We start from the raw sequence: 27,329 nt of genomic DNA, 5'->3' as shown, positions 1-27,329 counted from the left end.
CCTGTTAAACTTGAAGAACTGTAGTAGAGTATTCTGTATAGCTGATACATGTTCAATTGTACCTTGTACCTTTCCAAATAATGTATTACATGTTTTATTGCACCCTTGAAGGGCATACAAAAGGTTATCTCCAAGCTCCAGAAGTGTACGGTTAATAATAAAAGAAGAAGTCGTTTAGAGGATTAAGACTCTGTCTTATGATAACTTGTTTAGATCTACAAACAGCGTGGTCATACACCAAGGGGGACTTGTATTACATAACAATGAAACGTGGTACTGAGATCCTGCATATAACATCTTTAAGGTGATAGTTTATTATACTATCAAAGGGTGACCTGTCGAAGTCGTATAATTGGATGAACGAAAGGATATTGGTTAATATTGTTTTGCCGTGCGATTGCGATGCGTACGCCACGTAACACAGATCCGTACGCCACGTAACACGTGGCATGGTGCGATCGCACTGTAAAATACGCACGTACACACTCGCATTACAACATTTAGTTATTTATATAATTCATATTCATATTGGTTCCGTTACACTGTAATTTATGAGTAGATAGTATTTGGTTTATTATTAGTCTATATATATAATGATTATATGTACACTTCAGTGATATTCAAGGTTCATGTTATAGGAAAGGGGTCATGCCTAGTATCATATTAAAACCCTATTCATCAGCAGCTGTCCGGTTCCATCGCCGAAGAGATCGCATATTGCATACTCTAGTTATTGATGTTAGGGAATAAACCTTTGTATGATGCTGGCTATGAAATGCTAATTGACTAAGATGTAACTGGAGCATTGGCGGGAAGAAAGGAGCTCATCCCCTGGAGAGATGACCCCCACCTTTGGATTCCTTAGATTGAATCAGCCTATGACCTGTTTAGCCTGGACCCATCTGATGTCTGGACCAATAGAAGCAAGCCACGCCATTTGCATTGTTCTCTGTAACACTGAATGTTTATATATGATCATAGCTGCGCACCCAGTCCTCAGTCTTCACTGACCGCAGTATTCTAACAGATATACTGTCCACTTGGTCCCGTGGGTGCGCAGCAAGCGCATGCGATAGCAGCGGTATGTATTTATCTTTTGGTATTGGCTGTACTGTACTGTATCATAACATAATAATGTACTGAATTGTTGACTATTTACATCTGCTAAAATAAATCACTTTGTGCGTTAGAAACACAATACAATCGCCTATGCAATGCTTATTTGAAAACGATAGAATTACTTTAATACCACAGACACTTAAACTTACTATCAGAGGCAATGGTAGGACTGTTGACATGGTTAGACCATGCCCCAGTCTTTATGATACACCTTCAACAAGCCTGTCAGACACAATGGACTTGGTGTTTAAATGACATAACACACTTTTACTGAAGATCCAACTAGAAGCAACTATTCCGGAATACATTTATCACAATGATGCTCCTTACATATCAAAAACTGTAATAAGGGAATGCCACAAATGCATTTTAAGAGACAAATGTATCCAGCTAGGTTGTCTCCTGAAAAGCAAAAAAATAGCTTAAAGAGATTCTTTACTTCATAAAATTAAAATGTTAGAGACCACTCATAAAGCCTCCTAATCCAGACAAACCCATGCCACCTTAGTAGAAAACAGGAGTGGCTCTAAATAAATTATTAAATGATAAAGTCAACCTTTCATTCCAGAGATGTTGAATTATTTTTTTCATTGTGGGAAGAAACAGGGTAAGAGTTACGAGCTCAGAGTGGCTACATTTATTCATTCTATTGTGGATGATAGGGGAAAATTCTACTTTGAGACCAAGTTTGCCCATTTTTAACTCCAATTTTTTTAATTATACAATATATCAGGTTCAGTTCATTGGGTTAAGGACCCCAAAGAATATTAGACATAGACCATTATCTCCACAACATTAACCTTCCCAAACTCATGGAGGAGGAAAAGTCCTTTCCAGCACAACAATAAAAGTAGAATGTGTCATCTCAAACTTTCCCTCCGGTAAAAGCCCAGGGTCAGATGGCTTTTCTTTTTCATCTGACAAAACTTTTCAGAATAAACTAGCCCCTTTTCTGCTGCAAGCATTCAATGCTATCACAAGGGATCAGAAATTCCCGAAACAATCTTTAGAGGCTGACATAACTGTTCTCCTCACAAAAGGGAAAGACCCCTGTGACTGGATTACTTATAAATAACTTATTTGTGTCTGGATCATGTAGAAATAATTTATTGTAGAAATGTATTTCAATCAGAGGTGCAGGCACCAATGTATAATTTGAAATGCACTTATCGTATTACATTGGGATGTGTTTTGTATGGAAGTGTCGTTGTTTGGATTTGTAAATTTGCTAGATGAAGTCTGTTTGCTGATAGCAGGAAATGCTAAGTAAATCTTTATGTGAAGTGACAAACACCTGTTTAGCCTGTATACCCAGCAGGGGGCCACTGCCTGGCTGTCTGGCGGAGCTGCATTTCAGATAATGCAAGCATCAAGTTTTAGCACATAACAGAGTAGTGTAAATATTGTAAGCTTTGCATTGCATGTAAATGCATGTTTGGGAAACATATATCGTATCCTGATACTAAAAATAACTCTGACCTCATGGGGCTGGCTTACCCTGTGAGGCTGTGTCCAAACTATATAAAAAAAGAGACCTTGTACACTGAGATGTATCATAATTTTTGTTCCATCTGACCTGATCACTGATACCTTCATCAGTGTCACTGCAAATAAACATCACTTGCTTCAAAGACCTGCTTGAAAACGTCTTCCATGCTGAAAATCCTGTGACGTACAGATTAGACTCAAAATCTAAACCGTTTCCAGCAGTCTGAGGTTTGGACCCACCTTCCCAGCTCCACCGCTCTACCCACTACCCAGCAGCTCTGGCCAGTGCAATAGGCCAGGGGGGATGCAACCACAGCAACCCTGATCCATAGTAAGCGGTTAGGGGTACCAGCCCAGGTGTACCAGCAAGGGGGAACCCTAGCAGTGACAGTTACCTAGAAGGAACCTGGTTCTGGATGCCGGTAAGGAGTCCAGTGGTGACAGAAGTTGTAAGCCCCTCCTACTGCGGTTAGAGGGCGCATTTGGGATAACGAAAGGGAATGGTGGCAAAGTAAGCCCAGCTGGTTCCCTGCAATAACAGACTTGGTCCATCATGTCACAACCTCTCTTTATGCTCTGGCTACAAGCCAATTTTACTCCTTAACATTGACGTCAAACTGTACGCCAAATTAATAGCCACCTAAAGCTAATCTTACCAAAGAGAGTAAATGATGACCAAGTGGGATTTTTCTTCGATCATGAGGCAAGAGACAGCACTACTAAAGTAGTTGACCTGATCTACCACTCTTTTAAAACTAAGGCTCACTCGATTCCACTGTCCACCGATGCTGAGAAAGCATTTGACAGAGTGGATTGGGGTTTTATGGCTAGTCTTTTGAAACATATAGGAGTAGGCCAACATGTTTGCACATGATTTTCGCTCTCTGTGATGCTCCAATTGCCAAAATTAAAATAAACGGCTCACTCTCTGAACTGTTTACTATTAAAAACAGCAGAAGGCAGGGCTGCCCTCTCTCTCCCTAATCTTTGTCTTGTTTCTGGAAGTTCTAGCCCAAGCCATCAGAGCCGTCAGAGCTAAACCAAACTTTTATGTGAATAAAATAAAAGACCACAAACATAAATTAGCCTTGTTTGCTGATGGCCTTATGGTGTCAATTACCAACCCAGTTGTGTCACTGCCCTACCTGATAAACGAGTTTGACAAATTTGGGAGATTCTCTATCTTCAGGATAAATTACTTGAAATGAATTGCCTCAAACACTTCAACCCCTACTCAAATAGTAGACTATCTCAAATAGGCTTTTACCTTATTAGAACCAAATATTTAGTGGTGATCATTACTCAACTCTTCTTATCCAATTTCGCTCCTCTCTTAACTAAAATTATGTTCAGACTATAAAGACTGGCTCCAAAAACAACTGTCATAGATTGGAAGGATTAATGTAGTAACAATGAATAAAATATCTAAGATTTTGTATTTACTGCAAACACTTCCCATACATATCCCGAATAAGTGGCTCCTGGAGGGAGGTCCAAAGACATATCAATAAATTTGTTTGTAGAGGGAGGCAACCTTGGTTTAAACAAAATATTCTCTACAGGCGGAAACACCTAGGTTGCCTACAACATCCTCATATCACAAGCTTTTACCATGTCATAATGCTTAATAGAATCACCATAGAGGAATCCCAACTTAACATACCTTCAGACACTTCATGGTTGCCCAAACTACCCGTAAATCAACACCTAATATTTGCCCCCACAATTGCTTGTTGGAAAAGACTATGAACATGGAGCCACTTTTCAACACTCACTTCACCATGTACATTCTTTCTAGCAAACCCAGACTTTTCCCCAGGTACCAATTTATCAGCTTTCCACAATTGGGCTGCTAAGGCTTTTTTTGTGTCAGTCAGCTGGTTACCCTATCGGGGGTCCACTCATTTGTTGAGCTCTGGTCCAATTGGCATCTTACACTGAGTTCTGGAAGTATTTGCAGATTAGACACTTCCTTGGTTACTTTGGTCTTGCCATTTCAGTCAAAAGTGAACGGTCTGCCTTTGAGAGACATTTTGTTTCCATCCAAAGACCCACACACACTATTTCCAGCCTATTCAAACTGATCAAGGAACACCATTCATTTACTACAATGTGGGAAACAAATTTGAGTATTGAGATTAGTAAGACTGATTGGACAAAGATCTTCAAGACCACCCAAGCTTGGTTAGGCGAGGTACATACTACATTGTTTTCAGCAGATTATCGGGCCAATCAGATGATAAACGACAAATGGGCCCGATATCATGGTAGTCTGTACCCTGGAACAAAAAACGATTATTGTTCCAAAGCACATGAAATCATTGATTGAGATTTTCAAACTGAATTGAAAATCTCATTCAGCGATGGAACAATGTCATGCCAATTCTGCAGTGTGTATGCACTCATGTGGTATCGGACAGTAGCTGCTATCACCCATTCATTCCACACCCTACGGGCGGTGTGTAACGAATAGATGACAGTAGCTCCTGTCCAATACCACATAAGTGCATACATATAACTGTGTATGTCTGTGTCTATAGCTGTGTATGGCTGCAGTAGAAGGATGACTGACAGTAGGTGCAGGCACAGTGTGGACAGGGATAGGTAAAGGTCGGTTGGCATGGTGCAGACCCGTCTCTGCTACTCACCTCTCTCCCTGCAGCTGGTCACTGGCCAGCAGCTTACTCTTGCAGAGTTTCAAGGGACGGAACACATCTTGTCGCTGATTGGCTGGGAACTCACAAACTCTCACCCTGGCTGGCTGTCCCATCTAGGTGTGCACATATTATAGATATAAACACACACATGAATATTACCTGTGGTACCACTGAAGAACAAACGCTGACATTTTAGAGCACGACAGTTTAAACCCTGCATATTTATTGCATTAAGTAGTTTGCAGACTCCACTTGGGATTCAAATTTGCATTTGCCATTTATTTAACAAGGTTACAGGTTAATATTTGTGTTATTATGAGTTAACATGATACCGAATTGAACCAACACTATATTCAATCTCTATAGTTCAAGATCCATAGCTCATTTAGGTTAATTTTAACCAATTCTATGATTTTAAGTATACTGATGGCAATATGATGTAACATTTGGTTCAAGAAAGACCTGGGGGTATTTTTACTAAACAGCGGGTTTGAAAAATTGGAGATGTTGCCTATAGCAGCCAATCAGAATTTAGCTGTCATTGTGTAGGATGTAATAAATAAATGAAAACTAGAATCTGATTGGTTGCAATAGGCAACATCTCCACTTTTTCAAACCAGCAGTTTAGTAAATATACCCCCTGGTGTACTATAAAACAATTCATTTTAGGGCAACATTGTCCTGCTTATCTCACACTCACAAATTTTGCAGAGCAAAATTTTATTTACTTTTTTAACTAATCTAAGCCTGCTATCATCCAAGGTGCAACTCATTAATATATCACATTTAAACAAAAGAGAATAGTGTAATGGATGTGACTTCAGCCAAAAAACAAAACAAAAATGAACATCTGTAGCTCGGCAGCTGTGCAGAGCTGCATATGAGACATTGGTTTCCAAAATGAACAGATGGTACGGGAGAATGATTATCCCGGCAAATCTGCCATTTTGGCCCTGCCCCTCGCAACAAAAGCAATATTTTGTCATAAAGGTAGGAACAAAATGATGCGATACACCATGAATTGTGTCATTCAGGCTCCCATCCTGCCCACTTTACTAGGAAATGGGCAGGATGTGGGAGAATTGCCTGCTCTCCCGGGAGCCTAGGACACTTACCCGGAATTCAGGAGTCTCCCGGACATTCCGGAAGAGTGGGCAAGTATGTCGAAGCCTCCTTTCAGCATTTCTGCAGATGTGTGGATGAGCAGCCCTAGTGTAGCTGTGTAGTGTAGACTTGCAACAGGATGAGGGGGATATTTGTGTAGCTGACGACAGCACTAATGAGGATGTTGATGACGATGATGTTTGTGTAAGCCTTGCACCAGTGGAAGCAGTTCTTGTCAGTGATAAGAAGAAGACCATTGTCATGCCTGGGCATAAGACCAAAAAATCCACCTCTTATGTGTGGAATTATTTTTATCCAAATCCTGACAACAGTTGTCTAGTCATTTGTAGTGTTTGTAAAGCCACAGTCAGTAGAGGTAGGGACCTTAACCACCTAGGAACTTCATCCATGTTACGCCATTTGAAAAGAGTTCATGGGAAGCTTTTGGGAAAATCTGAAACTTATGCTAAGAAAATAACAACAATTTAGTCCTGCATCCAAGTTACTAGGGCTAAATGACTCCTCCACTATCCAGGATTCATCAGAAGAATTCTTTAGCTTTAGTGCCCATGCTGCTGTTGCTGGGGGTGGATCTTAATCCCAGAAACAGACCAAGAAGAAGACTACTAGTAGTTTACAATAAGTGACTGTTAAACAATCCTTTGCATGAGAAAGCACGTATGAAAGCTGTCACCCAGTCACAAAGCAGATCACAGACGCCATGGCGACTATGCTAGTATTAGATCTGCATCCAATATTCACTATTAATGTAACTGGTTTTAAACTGTGTGACAGGATGGACTGCCTATGCCACCTTGTTTGTTGCTGCTGGTACCCGGCTGGGCTTACTTTGCCACCGTCCCCTTTCGTTATTCCAAATAAGTCCCTCCTGCCGCAGTAGGAGGAGCCTGCTGGCACCACTGAGCTTCTTACTGGCATCCAGAACCGGGTTTCTTCTGGGTAACTGATGCTGCATGTGTACCCCGTTACTGGTGTACCTGGGCTGGTACCCCTGACCTCTTCCTATGGACCAGGGATGCTGTGGATGGATGCCACTTGGCCTATCACCCAGGCCAGAGCTGCTGGGTAGCGGGCAGAGCGGTGGTACGGGTGCTGGGTCCAAACCTCAGAACAGCCAGGATTGGATTAGAGTTGGGTTTAATCTGTTGGTCAAAGGACTCAGCATAGAGACGTTTCCAAGCAGGTCTTTCAAGCAAGTGATGTTTATTTTCTCTTCACTGGGTAAATGTACCAGTGAACAGGTTAGATGAGATAAGAAAAACAACTTTTAATACAAAACAGAGCCTTTTTTATACACATTTGGAGACTTGTCTTAGCAGGAAGTAATCCGTCCTCCTGTCCCTTAAACCAATCTGGGTTGATTCATGCAGTCTGCATGTGAATCAACCCAGAGAGGTTTAACACCTTTAACATTGCTGCTAGTGGCAGGGGGGAGTATACTTCCACCCTGTCCACAAGCTGCCATCTCTCCTCCCCTGGTGCCTCTCTGTCTGAGGCGAGAGATTTATCTTTTGAATCTCCCGCCCAAAGTTACTTCCAGGGACCCTAATCCGGAGTCTGGCTCTGCTTCCTCGCCTAAAATAGTACCAGGGGAGAGCAGCCAGACCCCGGGGCAGCAGTCCCTGCCCTGTCGCTAGTTGAAGCTATTTGAGCTCCAACTAGGGATTTAGCTTCCCGGAACCCCCAGGAGGCGCTGCACCTCCTGGACCGGTTTGCTTCCAGGAGACTGGTTGTTAAGTCCCTCCGGCAGCCACTGAAGCTGGTAAAGGGGAATCCAGGGCTTCCTCTGCAGCCCCAGCACAGGGTAAGTACTCAGGTACACCCTTACTGGTGTACCTGGGCTGGTACTCCTCTTCATATAGTTCAGTGTTGCTGTCGATGGATCCCCCCAGGCCTATTACACTGACCAGGGCTGCAGGGTAGCAGGCACAGTGGTGGTACCGGAAAAGCTGGTTCCAACCATCGAAACAGCCGGAGAACGGATTAGAGTTAGGTTCTAATCTGCAGGTAACAGGAATACAGCAATATCAAAGATGTTTTCAAGCAGGTCTTTGAAGCAAGAGATGTTTATTTGCTCTCACACAGGTTGGAGGTACCAGTGATCAGGTCAGAGGAAACAAGAAGAAGAAATTTTCAATACAAGCCAGTGCCTTTTATACAGTTTGGACACAGGCTATTCTAGAATCAAGAAGCAAAGAAGACGCTGTGATGTCCTGCATCACATGCTGTTTACAATATTCAGAAAGGTTTGAACTCTCTGACAAAAGGCCACACAGAAACGTCCCTCTGCTGGGCCTTTGTCCAGAGCACGGCATTTGGCACTTCCTCACAAACCTTAGTTAGCAAATCCTGCCATATGCCTAATTGGAGGTTTCCACTAGCAGTCTTACAAACCCCAAACAATGACACTTCCATACAAAACACATCCCAATACACAAAAGACTTTGTAAACAAAGGCTCATTGTATCAGATATATACATCAGAAATAAGGCATTTCCTTTAGTAAGGTTAAAACAGAAAAAACAAATTTCTACTCTAGTCTCAGAGATAACGATTTCCTGTATCAAAATATACACAATATCAAAAATAAGTGCATATGCCGATATATAAAAAAGCGCCCTGCGCTATTTCCTTTAAATAGATTTATACCAGAAGTTATTTATCAGTGATCCAGTCACACTCCTCCCCTGCTTGTCCATGTGGCAATCAGCGTGTATCAGACGCCGTCCCCGCGCCTCGCTCACCGGGGACGGTCGTCTTCTTCTGCCGGAGCGCCCCGTTGCTAGGCAACAGGGACGCTCCTTCCGGTGGGCCTCTGCGTATGCGTGCCCATTGCCTGGCAAAGGGACGCGCTTTCCCCGCTTCCTGTCGGCGGTTAACACGTCTGACCGCCGACCCGCTGCCCACCAATGATAGCAGACTACTCCATATATCAACCCTGCTCTGACACCACTAGGGTGCCAGAGCAACTAGTTCCTGCTAGCCTCCAGCGTTTGTTATATAATTATATATATCCTGATTATTGTCTCCAGTGTACCGACCCGACTCTCCCTGACCTTGTTTTTGGATTATCCTTTGGTCCTGCATTGCTTGCTCCGGTTTGACCTTTGGCCTGTTGATTATTCTCTGCTTCCCGATTTTGTACCTTATCTGGCAGCACGGTTCCTGACTTCTGCCTGTTTGACCACGATTACCTCCGCCATCTTGTAGCTCCCTGGGAGTGCCGTGACCTGCAAGTCGTTCGCCGCGAAGTCCAAATTTCCTTGCGGGGGTCCCTGGTGAAGACCGGCAGCGTGTTAGACTCCGCGCCTCCTAGTGTAGCTGTGCCAATACCCGCAGGTGCCGCAATCCTCCTCGTGACAGCGTGCCATGTCTAAACTATTTGGCTCCTGGTCCGCCATCTCCTAGGGTTACCGGAGGTAATCCGGAGGTTCTGGCTCTTCCTGCCGAGACAGTTTATCCGCATTGCTGTGAGCCTTTCCTTGCTTGAGAATTATGTCAAAGTCATAAATTTGAAGTGCAAGGCTCCAGCGCAACAAACGGCCATTTTCCCCTGAGGTGTGCTGTGGCCACTTTAAAGGATTATGATCAGTCACCAAAGTAAAATGTTATCCATACAAATAAGGTTGAAGTTTTTTCACTGCCCACACAATGGCCAAGCATTCCTTCTCAATTGTGGCATACCCCACCTCCCGGTTTAGCAGTTGTCTGCTCAAATAGGTAACAAGGTGCTCCTGCCCATCTGGCCCCACCTGGCTAAGTACTGCTCCCAGTCCATACTGTGACGTGTCAGTTTGCACAATAAAATCCTTGTCATAATTGGGCGCCAACAATACTGGAGCATGAACCAGGGCTTCCTTGAATGACTGAAATGCCAGCTCAAAAGTGGGTGTCCAGTCAACTACTTTGGGGAGTTTCTTCTTAGGGAGATCTATCAGGGACTTCACTACAGTATTAAAGTTTTGGACGAAACGTCTGTAGTAACCTGAGGTCCCTAAGAAGGCCAGTACTTTTCTTTGGGTTGTGGGCTGGGGCCAGCCTCTGATTGCTTCTACCTTAGCTGGTTTTGGCTCAACCCTACCTCCCCCCACACGATGACCCAGGTACTGCACCTCTGACAACCCCACTTGACACTTGTTTGCTCTGATGGTCAGACCAGCCACCTGAATTTTCTCCAACACTGGACCTACATGTTTCAGATGATCCTCCAAAGATTTACTGAAAATGGCAATGTCATCCAAGTACGCCTGAGCAAAGCCTTAACACCCTTCCAGCAGGTAATCAACCACACGCTGGAAGGTGGCTGGCGCATTCTTCATCCCAAATGGCATGGACTTAAACTTGAACAGGCGAAATGGGGTGATGAATGCCGACCGTTCCTGAGCCTCGAGGGTCTACGGTAACTGCCAATACCCCTTGCTCAAGTCAAAGGTGGAATTATGCTTTGCTCCAGCTAACTCGTCTAACAGAGCGTGTATTTGGGGCAGGGGATAGGAATCAGACACGGTCACCTCGTTCAACCGGCGGTAGTCTACGGAAAACCGCGTTGTTTTGTCCTTCTTGGGAACCAATACAACAGAGGAAGCCCACGGACTATGCAATGGCTGGATCACCCCTAGCGCAAGCATTTCCTGTTCCTCCTTGTATATACTTTTCTTGGCCTCTGGTGATACCCGATAAGTGGGTTGCCTAACTGGCCTATGCTAACCAGTATCCACATGGTTCATCACAAAGGAAGTTCGACCGGGCTTCCTGCTGAACTGAGTCGCAGAGGACCACAGCACTGCCTCAAACTGTTCCCTCTTGCAGGCAATTAAAGAACAAAAAGTTGCGCAGAATCTCCTAATATTTATTCGATGGATCAATGAGGATAGATAAAACATATAAAATAAGTGCACAATGTATAATGCAATAAAAAAGATCAATTGAATAGATGTTCAAGCCACAGTTAAACCACAGGTGTTGATACAGATAATGTAATATAATTTTTACTCATAAATACCCCTTGAGCCTGAGATGGTAATGGATATATAATATTATCCAGCTGATGTACTAATGTTATAATATCAAAATAAATTGACATATATAACAGGGATATCCCTCCTGAATATTTAAACGGTCATGCATGCGTCTTTTAAATATAAAATCCACAAGAAATGTAGACAGTGGTCCAATAATGAAGGATCATATATAAATATATATTTGCAGTCCAGAGTAAAGTTAGATTTCTTCTAATCCAAATCCTTCAGGGTTATGGATCAAATATCTTAATTTGTATATCACAAGTATATTTATAACGTCCGTAATGAATCAAAATGCCTGAGGCTAATCACGGACTAGACACATATAAAACAACTTCTTACCGCCTGAGCGGCTAATAAATGGTTGAATCAAATACCTCCGATGGGTTTGCCTCCAGAAATAATCATATTTAAATTCAGTCCAATGTTTGAGGCTAATATCGGATTCGGCACGTAACAGACAACTTCTTACCGTCTAAGCGGCTATAAAGTAATTGAAGCACGTACCTCCGATCGTTCTGCCTTCAAAGTTGGTGAAGATAGTCTTTTATCCAGAAAAGAAATAGAAAGGTATACCTTCTTACCGTATGAACGGTTATTGAAAGCGTGTTACATCCAGTCTTCGGTGCGCACCAATTCAGACGTCCAGATAGAAAGCAGTTATCATAGATGAAAGTTCCATTTGAGTAGTAAGGTGATACCTTATAACAATTTGATCTAAATGATAGGCAGCAGACAAAGCGACGCGTTTCGTCTGTAAAACAGACTTTCTCAAGCAGTAAATCTCTAACTAGGGAGCTGCCTTTTAAAGAGGAAATGTCTCGTTAACCTTGATTGAAAACATGTGTATGGACAACAGGCAAATACAAGTAGAACTTTTTCAGCAATAAACTTGAAATGATCCTTTATATAAAAGTGGGCAAATAAACATCTATAAATTGATCAAATTATACTCCTATAACATATTCCTATACTCCTATACCTATAAAATAGGTAAAAAATCCAAATATACATATATAAAATTATACTATAAAATTCAAATAAATAAACAATGATACAATGATTAGTATGAAAAAAATATATAATAAAATAATATAATAAATTTATATATATGCATGATTATATAAATCCTCAAGAAATCCCTCTTGCAGGCATTCAACTGCTCATCCTAGCCTACTTCCTCTACACCACATTCTTCTCTGGTATCCGCAAGGAGGTCAGGTAGCGGGTCTCTTCCTGGTTTCTCAGTCTGTAAGCAGCAAACCGCTGCTACCGACTCCACATGCTCGTGGTATGTCTTCAACATATTTACCTGGTAGGTCTGCTGCCGCCTACCGTTGCTATTAAATTACACCATGTAAGTGATGTCAATCAGGCGTTTTGAGACCATGTACGGTCCAGCCCAGGCAGCCTGGAGCTTGTTTTGGCGCGTGGGCATCAGAACAAGGACCTTCTGCCCTACTTCAAACACTCTTACACGCGCAACCTGATCATACCAAGTCTTCTGTTTCGCCTGCACTTCCGCTAGGTTAGCCTGCGCTAGCCCCATGAGATTTTCTAACCGATCTCTGAGCTTCAACACATAATCCACCACAGAGACATCCTGGGTGGGTAGCTTCCCATCCCAAGAGGCTCACGGACTCTGTGGCAATATAGTAGTTCAAAGGGGAGAAGTCGGTAGACTCCTGCGGCAACTCCCGATAAGCAAACAGGAGGTGCGGCAGGTAGCGTTCCCAGTCCCCACTACCTCCGAAGTTACAAATGCCTGTAGCATGTGCTTCAGAGTGCCATTGAACCGCTCGCACAGTCCGTTAGTCTGGGGATGGTAGGGGGCAGTATGGAGTTGCCGCACTCCGCACTTTGCCCAGAGACACTGGTCCAGTTCACTCATGAACTGTGTCCCTTGATTGGTTAGAATATCACTAGGGAAACCTACTCTGCTAAAAACTCCTAGCAGCGCGTCTGCTAATTTGTCCGCAGTTATGGAGAACAGAGCTACAGCCCCTGGATACCGGGTGGCGTAGTCCACCACGGTGAGGATGTATCTCTTCCCCGATCTACTGGACACAGGAAGGGGACCTACTATGTCCACAGCCACTCGCTGAAAAAGTTCCTCAATTATTGGCAGGGATCTGAGGGGAGCACGAGCACTGGGGCGCCTAAGATGCTGACACACATCACAGGACTAACAGTAGGCCCAGACATCATCTGACATTCCAGGCCAGAAAATGTTCTGTATCAGGCACTGCGGTGTTCGGTCTCTGCCCTGGTGTCCCGCCATTGGGTTTTCATGGGTAACTGACATTAGTTGCGTGCGAAAGCACCATGGTACCACCAGTTGAACTTGTTCCTGGACTGGTCTATCCCCAGCTACCTTCCTAGCTACACGGTACAACAATTCTTTACGCCAGGTCACACTCCCTACCTCCATCGCTGGAAGGTTGCTGCCAGCCTGGCACCTCATGCATTCCAGGGAGGGATCAGAGAGCTGCGCTGCCCTGAACTCTTCTTTCGGCCCTCACTATCATCAAGTCAGGAAATGCTGCAGGCGGATCTACGTTTTGGTGACTAGGGTCAGTCAAAGGGGTGTCACTGTGGTCAGCTATACTCTCCACTGGAGCTGGCATACTGCTAGGGACAGAAGCATCACTGGGCACCCCCATAAGATCAGGTTGGCAAGAGACAACATTCTCTGCGTTGCTAGGGGACGTAGTCTTTCCAGAGGCAAAGGGCTGGCTTTAGCAGATGTGGTCTTTTCCTCTGGGCTGGTTGAAGCTGTGGTTGCATGTGATGACTGTTGTCTAGCAGCTGTGGGCTGGGCTGTGCAGGTGTAGATCCTGAAGTCTGTAGCTTAGCAGCTTGGCTCCGGGTAATAGAGTTGAGAAATGCAGTCACAATACCAACCCCAACATCGATGCCCAAAATGACATCAGTTGGGAGGCCATCCATAACGGCAACAACTCCTGGCCATGTCCCCAGTCCAGATATACCCTTGCAAGAGGCACTTCCTTCTCCAGTCAATCTGCCACAGTAACTTTGGCAGTGCGATCCTGCAATACTGCAGCAGGATCAATAAGATGGGGACTCACAACAGTAATTGAGGCCCCTGAGTCTCTCAGTCCTATACCCTGCATGGGTCCCACTTGGACCTGTTGTAGGTTTCTCCACATGGTTTTGGGGGGTCTTTCAGACATGCCACACTCCATTGGGCTGCCAGGAGAGGAAACAGTCTCTACTGGCTCACCTACACCAGTTAAGCAAGTCAGGTGGGCCCCAGGACTTGGATTAGGGGCATGAGTCTGGGGTGCTAGGGCTGTGGGACAGTCCATCCTTAATTGACCGGTTTTCCCACAGTTGTAGCACTTCCTCTCCATCCTGGGCTCCGATGGTCTCTGATAATTTCCAGGGACAGGGCGGGACGGTGGCTGGCGAGGTGTACCCGAAGGGTTAGGTACTTGCTTTTGGGGGTGAGTAGAAGAGGGGTGTCCCCCTGATTGTATAGTCCTTTGGGGTTGGCTGTTAACCCGGCGCTTCTGCCAGTGTGGCCTTACTGCCACATACTGATCTGCCAGCTGGGCCGCTTTTTCCAGGGTTGCTGGACTACGGTCCAATAACCACTTCTTCACCTCCGGTGCGCACGGAGGTGAAATTACTCTCTGCAAATTAAGTCCACTAATTCTTCCCAGAATTTAGCATCAGATCCATTAATTCATCTTATTGCCAACTGCCACAACTGGTTGGCAAATTTTTCATGGCTGATGTGGGTGCTTTTAGCCAAGTCCCGAAACTTCTGCCAGTAGGTCTCCGGGGTAATACCATATCGCTTAAGGAGGGCCGTTTTACCACATCATAGCCTGCACAGTCCTCTGGGCCACTCCGCGATAAGCTTCCACTGCATGACTTTGTAGCGTGGGAACCAGATACTTTACCCACTCCTGTTTGGGCAAGTTATGGGGGCTACAAGACATTTCAAACACCTGCAAATGTCCATCAATATCTCCAAATGGGTCATCAAATTTGGAAAAGCGAAGAGATCCCAATCTGAGCGCAGCAGATGACAGTTCACAAGCTGCTGCAGGAGGTGGTGCCCACCGATTGCCCCACAACTGGATGATAAGCAACCGCTCCACCTCAGTTTTTTTGTTTCCCAGGGACCCCAGCTGCTGCATTAGTACAGAAAATTTACCCTGATCACGCTGTTAAACTTACATCACTGGTTCACTCTGTTGGAGGGGACTGTTGCTGGCAACAGGTGCTGTGTTCTGGAATGTTGCTGCAGATACCTCTGGGTTTGAAGTTAATGTCTCCTCCAGGTTACTGTCAGCTTCCATATCTGCTGACCCGTACTGCGCATCCCAGGCTCTCAGAGCCTTTTTCATTTCGCTCCTTGTCGCTGTGTAAGAAATTTCCAACTTCTTTGCTTCACACAGTATATCCAGGTCCGCCCTGGACACTTTACTGTACTTTGCCATCCTGCACGAAAAGCCGCCTGGGGTTATCGCGTCGCTTGCCACCAGAAATCTGTGACAGGATGGACCGCCTATGCCACCCTGTCTGTTCTTGCTGGGATCTGGCTGGGCTTACTTTGCCACCGTTCCCTTTCGTTATCTCAAACGCGCCCTCCTTCTGCAGTAGGAGGGGCTTACACGAGCTGACACCACTGGACTCCTATACCGGCATCCAGAACAGGGTTTCTTCTGGGTAAATGACGCTGCTAGCGTATACCGTTGCTGGTGCACCTAGGCTGATACTCCTGGCCTCTTACTATAGATCAGGGAAGCTGTGAATGGATTCCCCCTGACCTATCACACTGACCAGGGCTGCATGAGTAGCAAGCAGAGCGGTGGTACCGGAAAAGCTTGGGTCCAAACCGCAGAGACCGGAGAACGGATTAGATTTTGGGTCTAATCTGCAGATCACAGGAATACAGCAATATTGAAGAAGTTTTCAAGCAGGTCTTGAAGCAAGATGTTTATTTGCTCTCACACTGGTTGAAGGTACCAGTGTGATCAGGTCAAATGTTGAAATCAGAAGAACAAATTTTAAATACAAACTAGTGATGATAGTGCCTCAGAAATAAGGCATATCCTTTAGTAAGGTTAAACCCGGAAAAACAAGTTTCTACCCTGGTCTCAGAAATAACGATTTCCTATCTCAGAATATATATAATATAAAAAATAAGTGCATGTGCAATTATATAAATAAGTGCCCTGCGCTATTTCCTTTAAATAAATTCATATCAGTAGTTATTTTCAGTGATCCAGTCACAATAACAGTATCAAACTAATTTCTTTTCTTTTTTTAATTTGACAGCTGTTAAAAAATAAATTGAAGCCAAGTGGAGTTATATTACAACTCATGAGCAGCTGCTTCTCTGCAAAATGGGAAAACAAGTACTTTGTTTTATATGAAGGAGCACACATGAATTGAATGGAGCCTTATGGAGTTATTTTATAGTAGCATCTATATAACATTATACCAGCAGTTATACCCATCACAGTATTCCAAAAGAAGTGCACATTTAATTATATCATAAGGGATATACATCACATTAAACCAATAACATGGTGTGCAATGTATTATATCAGAGGGGCCATCACCAGCAGAGTTGCCTACAACATTATAGCAGCTCAAGGGGACACCACATTACACATGCAGGGGTGCCGCGGCCCAAATAAATTTAAGCAGCAGGGGTAATCACCTACCACACTATTCCAACAATTATGCATGTACCTGTATACAAGAAGGGGTTCCCATTAAGCTAGATAAGTAAATTGCCTATTAAATTATACCAGGAGTGTTCCACATCTATGCATTGAGAGGTAAGCATTGGCAACAATAGAGCTAGTTAACAGCACAGATGCAGGCCAATGATGAAGTTAAAAAAACCAAAAAAAAACCTAGAATCAGCGTTGCGATAGTAGTCTATGTCAATAGAACTTAATTGGTGATTGAATCCACAATAATGAAAAAATAATCACATTTATTACACTACAATCAATTAAAAGCAACAAAATACAACAATGTTAAAATAATCAGTGCACTGATACTAATAATACTTCTGCTCTAGATCGCAATAGGCAAATAATAAGCTTTAAAGCTTCAAACTTGTTCAGTTGTGATAAAATATATCTCTATAGGCAAGATATATAATTATCTAGCAATCCTCGTATTAATCATTGAGTTGGATGATCCACTCGTGGGAGAATATGGGGCACATTTATCATTATTCACATAAAGTGAAAAGTAGTTTTCAATCCTTATCGCAATGATAAGGATTGAACTACTTCTCACATTTATGTACAGCCGTGCAATGAAACAGCAGTTCCGAAAAACTGCTGTTTCAGTGATAAAAAAAAACATACTTACCTGCCTCTTCGGAAGCGCTGTCTCCGGGTCTTCTCCTCACTCTTCAAGTGCGCATGTCCAGTACACAGATCCCCTCTCTGTCTCTGCAACTATCGTTGCAGAGAGAGAGCTGTGAGTGACAGGGAGGGATCATGTGATCCCTCCACACATGCGCTGTCCAGCTCTGCTCTCCGGAGCAGAGCTGACAGCATTAGATTTCCTCATGTACGCCAGCTGCAGCTGGCGTACATTAACATGACAAGTTCCCGAAAAAAATGTTTTTTCGGGACTTGTTAGATTGCGGCCGGGAGCAGTCACCATTCTGTTGAATGGTGACTGTTAGAAAAAACGAACTGCAGCGAAAATTAGTGGTTTTGAAGATTGAACAGTCGAACGGAGCTGTCTTAAATATCAATTGCAGACTTCCTTCACCTATTTTCACGGTAAGTGCACGATAGTGCAATACCGTCATTTGTTAAATGTGCCCCCTATATCAGTCCAAACAAATAGTATGGATATTCAGTTCTCAGAATACTAAAGTGATTAGTACGTTAAAATTATCCACAAATAAAGCAGCATACCACGGGATGTTAATTCATGGATAAATAAAAATCATTAAAAACCTGGTATAATAAGCAATTGATAACAATGCAAATAGATGATTAAATACCGTAGGTTACCTCCGTTGGTATTAGAAAGGCACTTGTCCAGCATGAATAATCCGGCTAAAATGTCTGATCTGCCGTTAGGCTGTAGTTACCGGCGACGCTGCAGTTCTCACTCCATGAAACCTTTCAATAGACTGGTGCTTGTGTGAACAGTGAGAGTTCTAATGTTATTCGGACCCAGCATGTGAGTAGATTGTCCGAGGGTGTTGGTAGTTTCTCCTACTTACAAACTCGCAGTGCGGTCCCGCGTTCTCATCTCTTAGAATGAATGAGAAAATCAGTACAATGTTTACTCCGGAGCAGATATAAAGGTTGAAGTATATTGAGCAGAGGTATCTAACGTGCCTGATGATCCTTAATGAGGCCTGACGCATTTCATCATACATAGATGATTTCATCAGAGGTAGTCCTGATGAAGTTACAATGGGAAGACCTTGAAACAAAGGGAGGAACTTAGGACTGTGTGGCATGTAGGTTGAAGGTATGAAGAGAGTTGTGTGTGGGTTACATAAGGCCTAGGTTGAGCAGGTTTAATAAAGAAAAAATATTTACTATGCGGCGGTTCCATAGAACCACAGATTCCTGGTGCTTTGAAATCATTTTCTTGAAACGGTACTTTTATCAGACTGGGGGTTTTGTCTTTAATATAATTGCGGTTTTAAAAAATGCGCCGGGCATCGTTGGTTCTACAGAACCACTGAATAGTAAATATACCCTGTGACCGGATGACTGATAAATAACTTCTGGTTTCAATTTATTTAAAGGAAATAGCACAGTGCGCTTATTTATGTAGTTGCCAATGCACTTTGACTGTGTATATTGAGAAAGGAAATCGTTATTTCGGAGACTAGGGTAGAAAATTTGTTTTTCTGTTTTAACCTTCCTAGAGGAAATGCCTTATTTCTGATGTATATATCTGATACAATAAGCCTTTGTTTTGAAAACCTTTTGCATATCTTGGTGTAAGGAAATGCTTTGTTTAGGGTTGTACCTGTCTTTGGGAATGTGTATTCTGCGACTGTCTAAAGAAAGGATTCATGTTGATTGGATCTTTTGATGTTTGAGGGTTCACTTGAAGACAGGAAGGTTTAATTAAAGATGTGGTGCTAGAATTCCTGCGTCTATAAACAAGATGCAGGACATCACAGAGTTGGTACCTCCAACCAGTGTGAGAGTAAATAAAACATCTTGCTTCAAAGACCTGCTTTGAAATATCTTCAATATTGCTGTATTTCTGTGACCTGCAGATCAGACCCTGAATCTAGTCCATTCTCCGGCTCTTTTTGAGGTTGGACCCAGCTCTTCATACTTCCACTCTGCTTGCTACCCTGCAGCTCTGGTCAGTGTGATAGGCCAGGGGGGATCCATCCACAGCATCCCTGATCCATAGTAAGAGGTCAGGAGTATCAGCCCAGGTACACCAGTAACGGGATACACTCGCAGCATCAGAAGAAACCCAGTTCTGGATGCCGATATAGGAGTCCAGTGGTGGCAGCCTTTGTAAGCCCCTCCTACTGCGGCAAGAGGGCGCATTTGGGATAATGAAAGGGAACTGTGGCAAAGTAAGCCCAGCTGGTTCCCAGCAAGAACAGACAGGGTGGCATAAGCGGTGGCATAAGCGGCCCATCCTGTCACATACCCCCAAAAAGTTAGAGCTGTACTATCAACTATCAAGAGGGAGAGAAGAGGCATTGAAGACTAAATTGCAGCTGGAAGACTGGGTAGGAAGGAGCTTGAATATGGTTAGAGATGTTGAGTGGAAGGAGATAAAGGTTTAATTTTTCTATAGTGTCTTCCCACCCACTTTGCAGCTGCAGGAGGTGCTGCTGTTCCATATAAGAGACATTTAGATGCATTGAAGAAAAGCACACTTCCCAGGCATGCACTTAGGGGGGTTTCCTGTTACTCAGAAATTCCCGTTACAGGGGGCTCGCCTCCCATGCTCCATGTAAAAGCCTTTTCTTTTCATTCCCATGAGTTTGTATGTGCATGTAATAAGGAAGAGCTGCTGCTGAATAACTAGTGACCCCTGTAGCTTTACCCGTGACTCCAGCTACACATAAGAAAAATTAGTCTGGAGTTTCCTGTCTACTCCCTGGGGCTGCTTTTAGGAAAAGTAGCTGATCATAAATAATTTGCTAGTGTACATCCTAGTGGGCTGTCCTTTAACACCTCAAATTATATCCTTACACTGTTCTACAGCTACAGGTAGCTTCTCTACTATATGTTTCAGACAAAAAACATAAAGTGGACAGGTGTATTATCTAATAATTTGGTTATCTAGGTTTTTTTTCTGTAGTACTAATTGGTGATGCATGACAGTACCATGTGGGTATTTTGGAGTGCATGGCATTAGCCTGTGTCATATTAGCATGTGAGTTGGGGGTACTAATTATCGGAGCTGATAACACCGACAAAGAGTTCATAGACAAAATATGCCCGAACGTGACTGCACCGACAATAAAAAAATCCAGACTTACCTCGTTAATGACAAGAGAACTATCCAACTGTGTTCTCAAAGATCCCGATCAAAAGTAATAACGGCACTGCATTTTGAAAATGGCAACCGTCATATTAGAATTTTTTAAAGCAGCAATTCCGGCTGGCGATGCCTAACCCTAACCCGATCCCTAACCCGATGCCCAACTCTAACAGTAACACTTACCTTACATGACAGCTTATATTGCCACTTTAAAGTGGAAATAACGCGGTCGCCATTTTCAATTACTAAAAACGCAGTAGTGTGTGACCAGGAAACCGCAAAACCCCTTCAGTACAATACAATACTCTACCACTCATTCCTCATAGTCTCTCAAGACTCCAGGAAATCACTACTTTTTCTGAATTGTGGGAATCTCATTATGAAACCGTCTGGTGATGTGTTACACATTACACTGTTCTCCCTCACAAAATTCTTCCTAAATTGGAACTTCCAAATGACTGCTGATACAATGGGGAGGCTTCCATTGAATATGAAAGGGGGAAGGTTCGTAATGTGAAGTGCAGGACAAAAACAGAAATAGTACTTCTGAATGGTTGTGGTATCCATTATATATACGACTGATGAAATCATCATGCACACAGGATTTTGCACATCATCATTTTAATTTATTTATATGTTGCCACAGAATCCGCAGCTATGCACAATCAACAAAAAATAAACAGAAAAAAATACAGATAAGTAATGGACAAGGGAAACAATGTATGTTATACCCTTGTTTCTGTGGGTTTACAAGTAGGTTAATTGGCTGATTATTGAATTGACCTTAGTCTCTCTCTGTCTGTGTGTGTACATTAAGGAATTTAGATTGAAAGCTCCAATGGGGCAGGGACTGATGTGAATGAGTTTTCTGTACAGCTGCGGAATTAGTAGCGATATATGAAGAGCTGCTGCTGATGACGATCAGTAAAATTCAATATAAAAGACTATATAGAAAGCAACTACAAAAGAAGACACAACTATAACAAAGAAAATGAGGAGATAGGAGGTAGAGAGGGCCAATCTTGTGAGAGTTAACATTTAGAAGATTAAAGGTAGTAAATGGAGACATTAGAGGGGGAGTGTGAGATGATGATCTGTGCAGAATGAGGGTATGGAAGCATCCTTCTCACTTGTACTACAATGCTAAAAGCAAAGACAAGTCCATTGGAAATATATATGGATGTATATGACCACATGGTTGGTATAAAGTGTGTGTGTGGATGCACTATGATTTTTGTGTGACGTCAACTGCCATAGTGAGCATAAGCAAGGAGAGTGAAGAGGAGAAATGGCAATCGTACAGGTGTCCCTATATAGAAATTTTGGGACTCTTGTAGTCCATGAAAAGTAGTAATTTGCTTCAAAATGTTGCTGAATGATCCATAAAGTTCTACTTATGCCCCTGCCCCGTTTACAGCAAGGTTTCACTCTAGATTAGCCTCATGCAGGGGGTTAATCTGGTTGCAGCGCAGTTTACTCGAAGCACAGTCTAAGCACTTTGAGAAGACATCAAGCAGTGTCATTTTGATCAGCACCAGGAAGCTGCTTATGATCATAATACTGACAGTCAGATTGACACCTCAGAATGCCGTGCTCATGGACCTGTACTCTAGAGCGTCAATCAAACATACTCCGAGACGATATGTTTATACTTCAACTCTGAGCAGCATAGGAGAGTGCTCAGCCAAGTGGCTTGGTAAGTGTATATGTATGGGGAGGGGCTAGTAAATCATAAGAGGGATCAATGAAAAGTATGGGAGAGGGTTCAATGTGGGTGCCAGTGAGAGGCATGAGAGGGCAATGATGTTGGTAATAATATGCATGACAGAGGGCAAAGAGTGTGGGAATAATACTGACAAATAGGTTGGCAATGAGCATTAGAGGGGTTAATTTTATATTTTTTTTCCAGAAGCACATATATGGAAACCCTCTCTAGAAATCTTGCTTTTGCCCCTGCTCCCCTGTGCTTATCTGTGTATATCTGTGAATTCATTTTGAGCATTTGTTTAAATTGTTTCTCAGGTTTGCAAATGCTCACATCAAAAGATGGGACACACAGATATTACAAGTTATTACAATAGGTGCTGAAACCCAAATATTATGTGCATCATAGGCAAAATGTAGTGCATTACACAAGGATAAAGGAAACTGACCCATTTATTTAATCATAGCAAAGAGTTCAAGGTGCAGGCATGTGGACAGTCTGACAAATTCATTGTAGAAATAAGGGATGGTACTGTATATATAGAAAAGTGGACTACAGTGATAAATGTTTAGGTGTCATGAGTACCTAATGTCTTGGGTTTAACCTGGGATCCAGACCTTGTTATTGACTGAACCTAATGGCCTTTTTTAAACAGTGTTTATGTTAGAACAGGGCGAAGATTTGTTTTTATTTTTTTATATGAGCATGAAAAAAATTTGAATTGTCACCTCAAATGCAGTCCATTGTTCTACTATTATAGCATCATTTCCTCTGTTCTTTGAAACTGTAACTCGAGAACCATCATCCTCATAGATGAATAATCCGTCCAATGATTTTGGTGACTGTTCTCCTTCAGAAAAAAAATAATTATATTTAATTATGCTGTTTATCTTTTACCTTAATATGTGAAAAACAAAAAAGTATGAACATAAAATTGTTAAAAGGTCAAAATCCCTTATCAGATTTGTAAACTATAACCACAGAGCAGCTAGACCAACTTCACTGCTCCAAAGAGTCTGGTAAACAATTTCTTTGGTAACTGAAAAGTATAATACTCATTACAGCAAGGAGGATCTTTGCAGGAAGGAAGAGTAGGGTGGAATGTTGATAGTGATTTATTTTCTGATTTCCTTGTTACAGTGAGTGTTAATTCCTATTTTAATGCCTGTCTATTTAACTGTTAAAGTGCCCAAACATTTTCAGTTTTTTGTGAATTGCTGAAATACACTACAGTATTACTAAAGAAGCAATGTTAGGAATAACTGGTCTGTTTAGATTATGATGATATTTGAAACCTGTAGTTATTAAAAATGCTAAATTTTGCTTTTAAATTAAAATAAAATAAAGAATCAGGAGATTGAAAATCATACCCGATCCTTGATTAATAGAGCTCTGCACTCCAACTGAACTTGGAATTAAAAAACATAACTCCATACACAGTAATTAAGTAAAACAAAAGGTCATGAAATTAAACAAAAACAGGGGCTAATAGATATACCAATCATGACAACATATCTACCTCACTAGCTCTTCCTCCACTCCTCTCCATCTAACCTTTATGCTCCCTCAAGACTCAGTCCTCTACTTCTCTTGTTGTACACCTTCTTCCTTGGAGAACTAATCAACTCGTTCGGTGTTCAGTACCACTTCTATGTTCATGACACCCAAATCTACCTCTCCTCTCCTGACCTTTCCTTTGTGATAGCAGTGCTGTAGTTGCTGTTAACCCCTGGATAGATTAGGAGAAATGGAAAAAAAAAGGCCCATCGCCGGTGAAAACGATCTTTACATGGAAGATGAGGATTATAAATGGTTGATAGGAGTCTATTTAAGTCTTGATGCACAATTAGGCAGGGTACACACTACTGTGTTTTCAGCCTTTTATCAGGCTAATCAGATGATAAATGACTGGTTCGCCAGATATCACAGTAGTGAGTAGCTTACAACGAAGAACAATTATCATTTCAAAGCCTATTGTATGTCCAACAATGGAACAAGGTGTCCATGTCTGCCCTCTCTCATCCGCTTTGTTGGGGGTATCAGAGAGATATGGCGTCTAGCACCTGGATAAATTATTGGCCCCTGCCGATCTTGTGGAAGTCCTGACTGAGCTGGCACAGGGTGGGGTATATGGAAGTACAGGGTCTAGAAAAGGTCTGTTGGGTTCCTGGTGTACATACATATCCATAGGCATACAGCAGTGACAGGGTTAACCCTTCCTGAGCTGGGCATTAAAGCAGTGATTCAACAGTTACCTGCCCCAATCACCTGAATCATTAGTTGATTTTAACACATATTTTTAATTAGGATTAAAACGTCTCCTAGATGAGATCACACTTGTGCTGTGATTAATGGGAAAGAAATTGCAAAGTGTATTTTGGAACAGTGTTCAATGATTGAAATATAGCATTCTGGTTCCCCTGGGTGTAGACTCATTGTGCCTGGATCCTCTCAATACACATACAGGGCCTGATTCATTAAGGCACATATCTGGCAATTTTGAGCGTATCGTATGCAAATTCACTTTGCGCATGCCCAGAACCAGCATGTATAGCCGTGAACACACTCCTGTTCCATGTGCTTATGAGCGCAATAGACACTTACAGCATATGGTTTGAAAGGATCGCGCTCTCTAAGATGTACTGCAAGAGCTGCACCAGTTGAGGGTATCCCTCCCTCAATCAACAAGGAAAATATAAAACAGAAATAACTAGGCGCTCATTGACTATAGATACCTATTTGTTAAAAAAATAAATAAATAAATATGGTAATATCCTGTGTGCAAATGGCAAATAAATAACAATTTATTACATTCCAATTTTACAGACATAGGTTAAAAACTACCTGCATGTCACTAATATCAAAATGATCAAAACAACATTAATAAAATCAGCATAATGAATACCAGTGAGTTTAACCCATAGGCGTTATGCACAATAAAATCAACAGATGTAATACAGTAGAATAATGATAGCCTCCAGCCAATATGTCAAAGGGGTAATATTGTAACGGATTCCGGAACAATAGCAGATATAAAATTGATGAAGAAACAAACAAATGTCCTTGTTGAGGTACAAGTCTATGTGGTGTTAATACCTCCGATATGAGTCCTTACGGGTTGGTGAGAAAAATGAAAAATTAAAGTCCAGTCATTTGTCCATAAAGATGGTATGATAATACTATGAACTCAGATACTTGCTGTTATGGCCCCTCACACTGGCCGCGTAGCGGGGCGGAAATGATCGCTGTAGGTCCCGATGAAGGAGAGCTGTGCAGACGTAGCTGTTGTAAGGAATCCCCCGTAGTGGATGTTGGAGTGACGTTACCTGAAGTGGGCGTGTCCCATTTAACGTGTTTCGTCCTATCTGGACTTTTTCAAGGGTTTTTTGAGTGTCCGTGATAAGTGGTTTAAATAAATCACAGGAGAAGGCGATTGGTTACCCGGAAAGGATTGTCCATATGTGAATGTCGGCTGGAGGTTCATATTATAGTGTCGATATACAAAAAAATGGCAATAATCCTGATACAGCCTGTATAGTAATAAAAGGTGGATAGAAGCTACATTACATATCAGCGTGATGACTAAGAGCTGATGCAAAAACATATATGTATAACTATATAGGTTGTGGATAATAAAGCTTCCCATAGTTACTTGCTACACATGGTATTAATTGGATACAGTTAAATAAACATAAAGGATCATGACCCTTATGAGTATCTATTATTATAATGGTAAGTTAGTAGTTAAAAGGATAAATATAAGGTCCATCAATGTAAATGCAATTGGGGATGGTATACACAAGATGACCAACGTGAATACACAAATATACACATATACTGAGATACAATACATAGATCTAAATAGTGTAGTGTAGTTGTTGACATATATATCAATGGTAGATGGAAGGAACCATCATAAAAAGAAAATTTAATCTGGGGTTGAGACATGATGTCCTACTATTTAAGCAATTAACAGCATTATTGACAATATATATTAATGCATTAAATAAGTATGGAATAAAAATATAAATCAGATTAAAAAAGAAATAAACACAGATGAGTCTGTATTGTGTATCCACTATGTGGATTATGAAGCCAACATCAAAGGTTGGGCCAATAAGGCACATGTATAGTATAGTCATGTTCCTGTATTGGTCGCTCAAGGACCATAACCCCCGGTGGTAGACATAGGACATATAGTACCAGGTATTCGCAGGTAGTCCCCTATCCTGCTACTTACCTGGCCCTCTCTGCTTCGCTTCCAAGATCAGACGAGATTGGGCATAACCAGAGAGGTATGACTTTAGGTGCACTATACTCACCTCCTAGAGTGGTCTGTACGAGGCGCCAATAACTATAATGGAATATATTCGTGCCACCATCATATAATCATGCTTATGTATTAAAAGGATAAATCGAATTCTATATACAGACCTAATGGGGCTAATGTTTCGAGATGGTAAATAGCCCTCATTTCTTCTTTGTTTAGTTGTTTTAAAGGGTTACCCCCTCTCCAGTTGTTTTTGATTTTCTTGATCCATATAAACCCTACACCATCATAATCACACTGATGCGTGTCTTTAAAGTGTTTAGAAACATGGTGGTGTTCAAAGCCAATGTTGATGTTCCTAAGATGTTCCCTTATACGGACCTTTAACTGCCTAATGGTTCTACCCACATATTGTTTGCCACACTTACATTGCAATAAGTATACGA

The 27,329-nt window shown here is 42.3% G+C and overlaps 1 protein-coding gene and 1 pseudogene across 1 annotated transcript in view; both read right to left on the bottom strand.

Moving 5' to 3' along the window:
* RFTN2 (raftlin family member 2) overlaps positions 1-27,329 on the bottom strand; it is a 239,736-nt gene that overhangs the window by 71,350 nt on the left and 141,057 nt on the right. The window contains exon 6 of the mRNA XM_075179952.1: positions 23,342-23,463. Within this exon, the coding sequence (XP_075036053.1) occupies positions 23,342-23,463 (122 nt within the window). The remainder of the gene's footprint in view (positions 1-23,341; positions 23,464-27,329) is intronic.
* LOC142098717 (5S ribosomal RNA) lies at positions 26,805-26,922 on the bottom strand (annotated as a pseudogene).

This window comes from Mixophyes fleayi, chromosome 7, assembly GCF_038048845.1.
Source record: "Mixophyes fleayi isolate aMixFle1 chromosome 7, aMixFle1.hap1, whole genome shotgun sequence".
Taxonomy (NCBI): Eukaryota; Metazoa; Chordata; class Amphibia; order Anura; family Limnodynastidae; genus Mixophyes; species Mixophyes fleayi.
The sequence above is the reverse complement of the archived record's forward strand: the minus strand, read 5'-3'. Positions and strand labels throughout refer to the sequence as shown.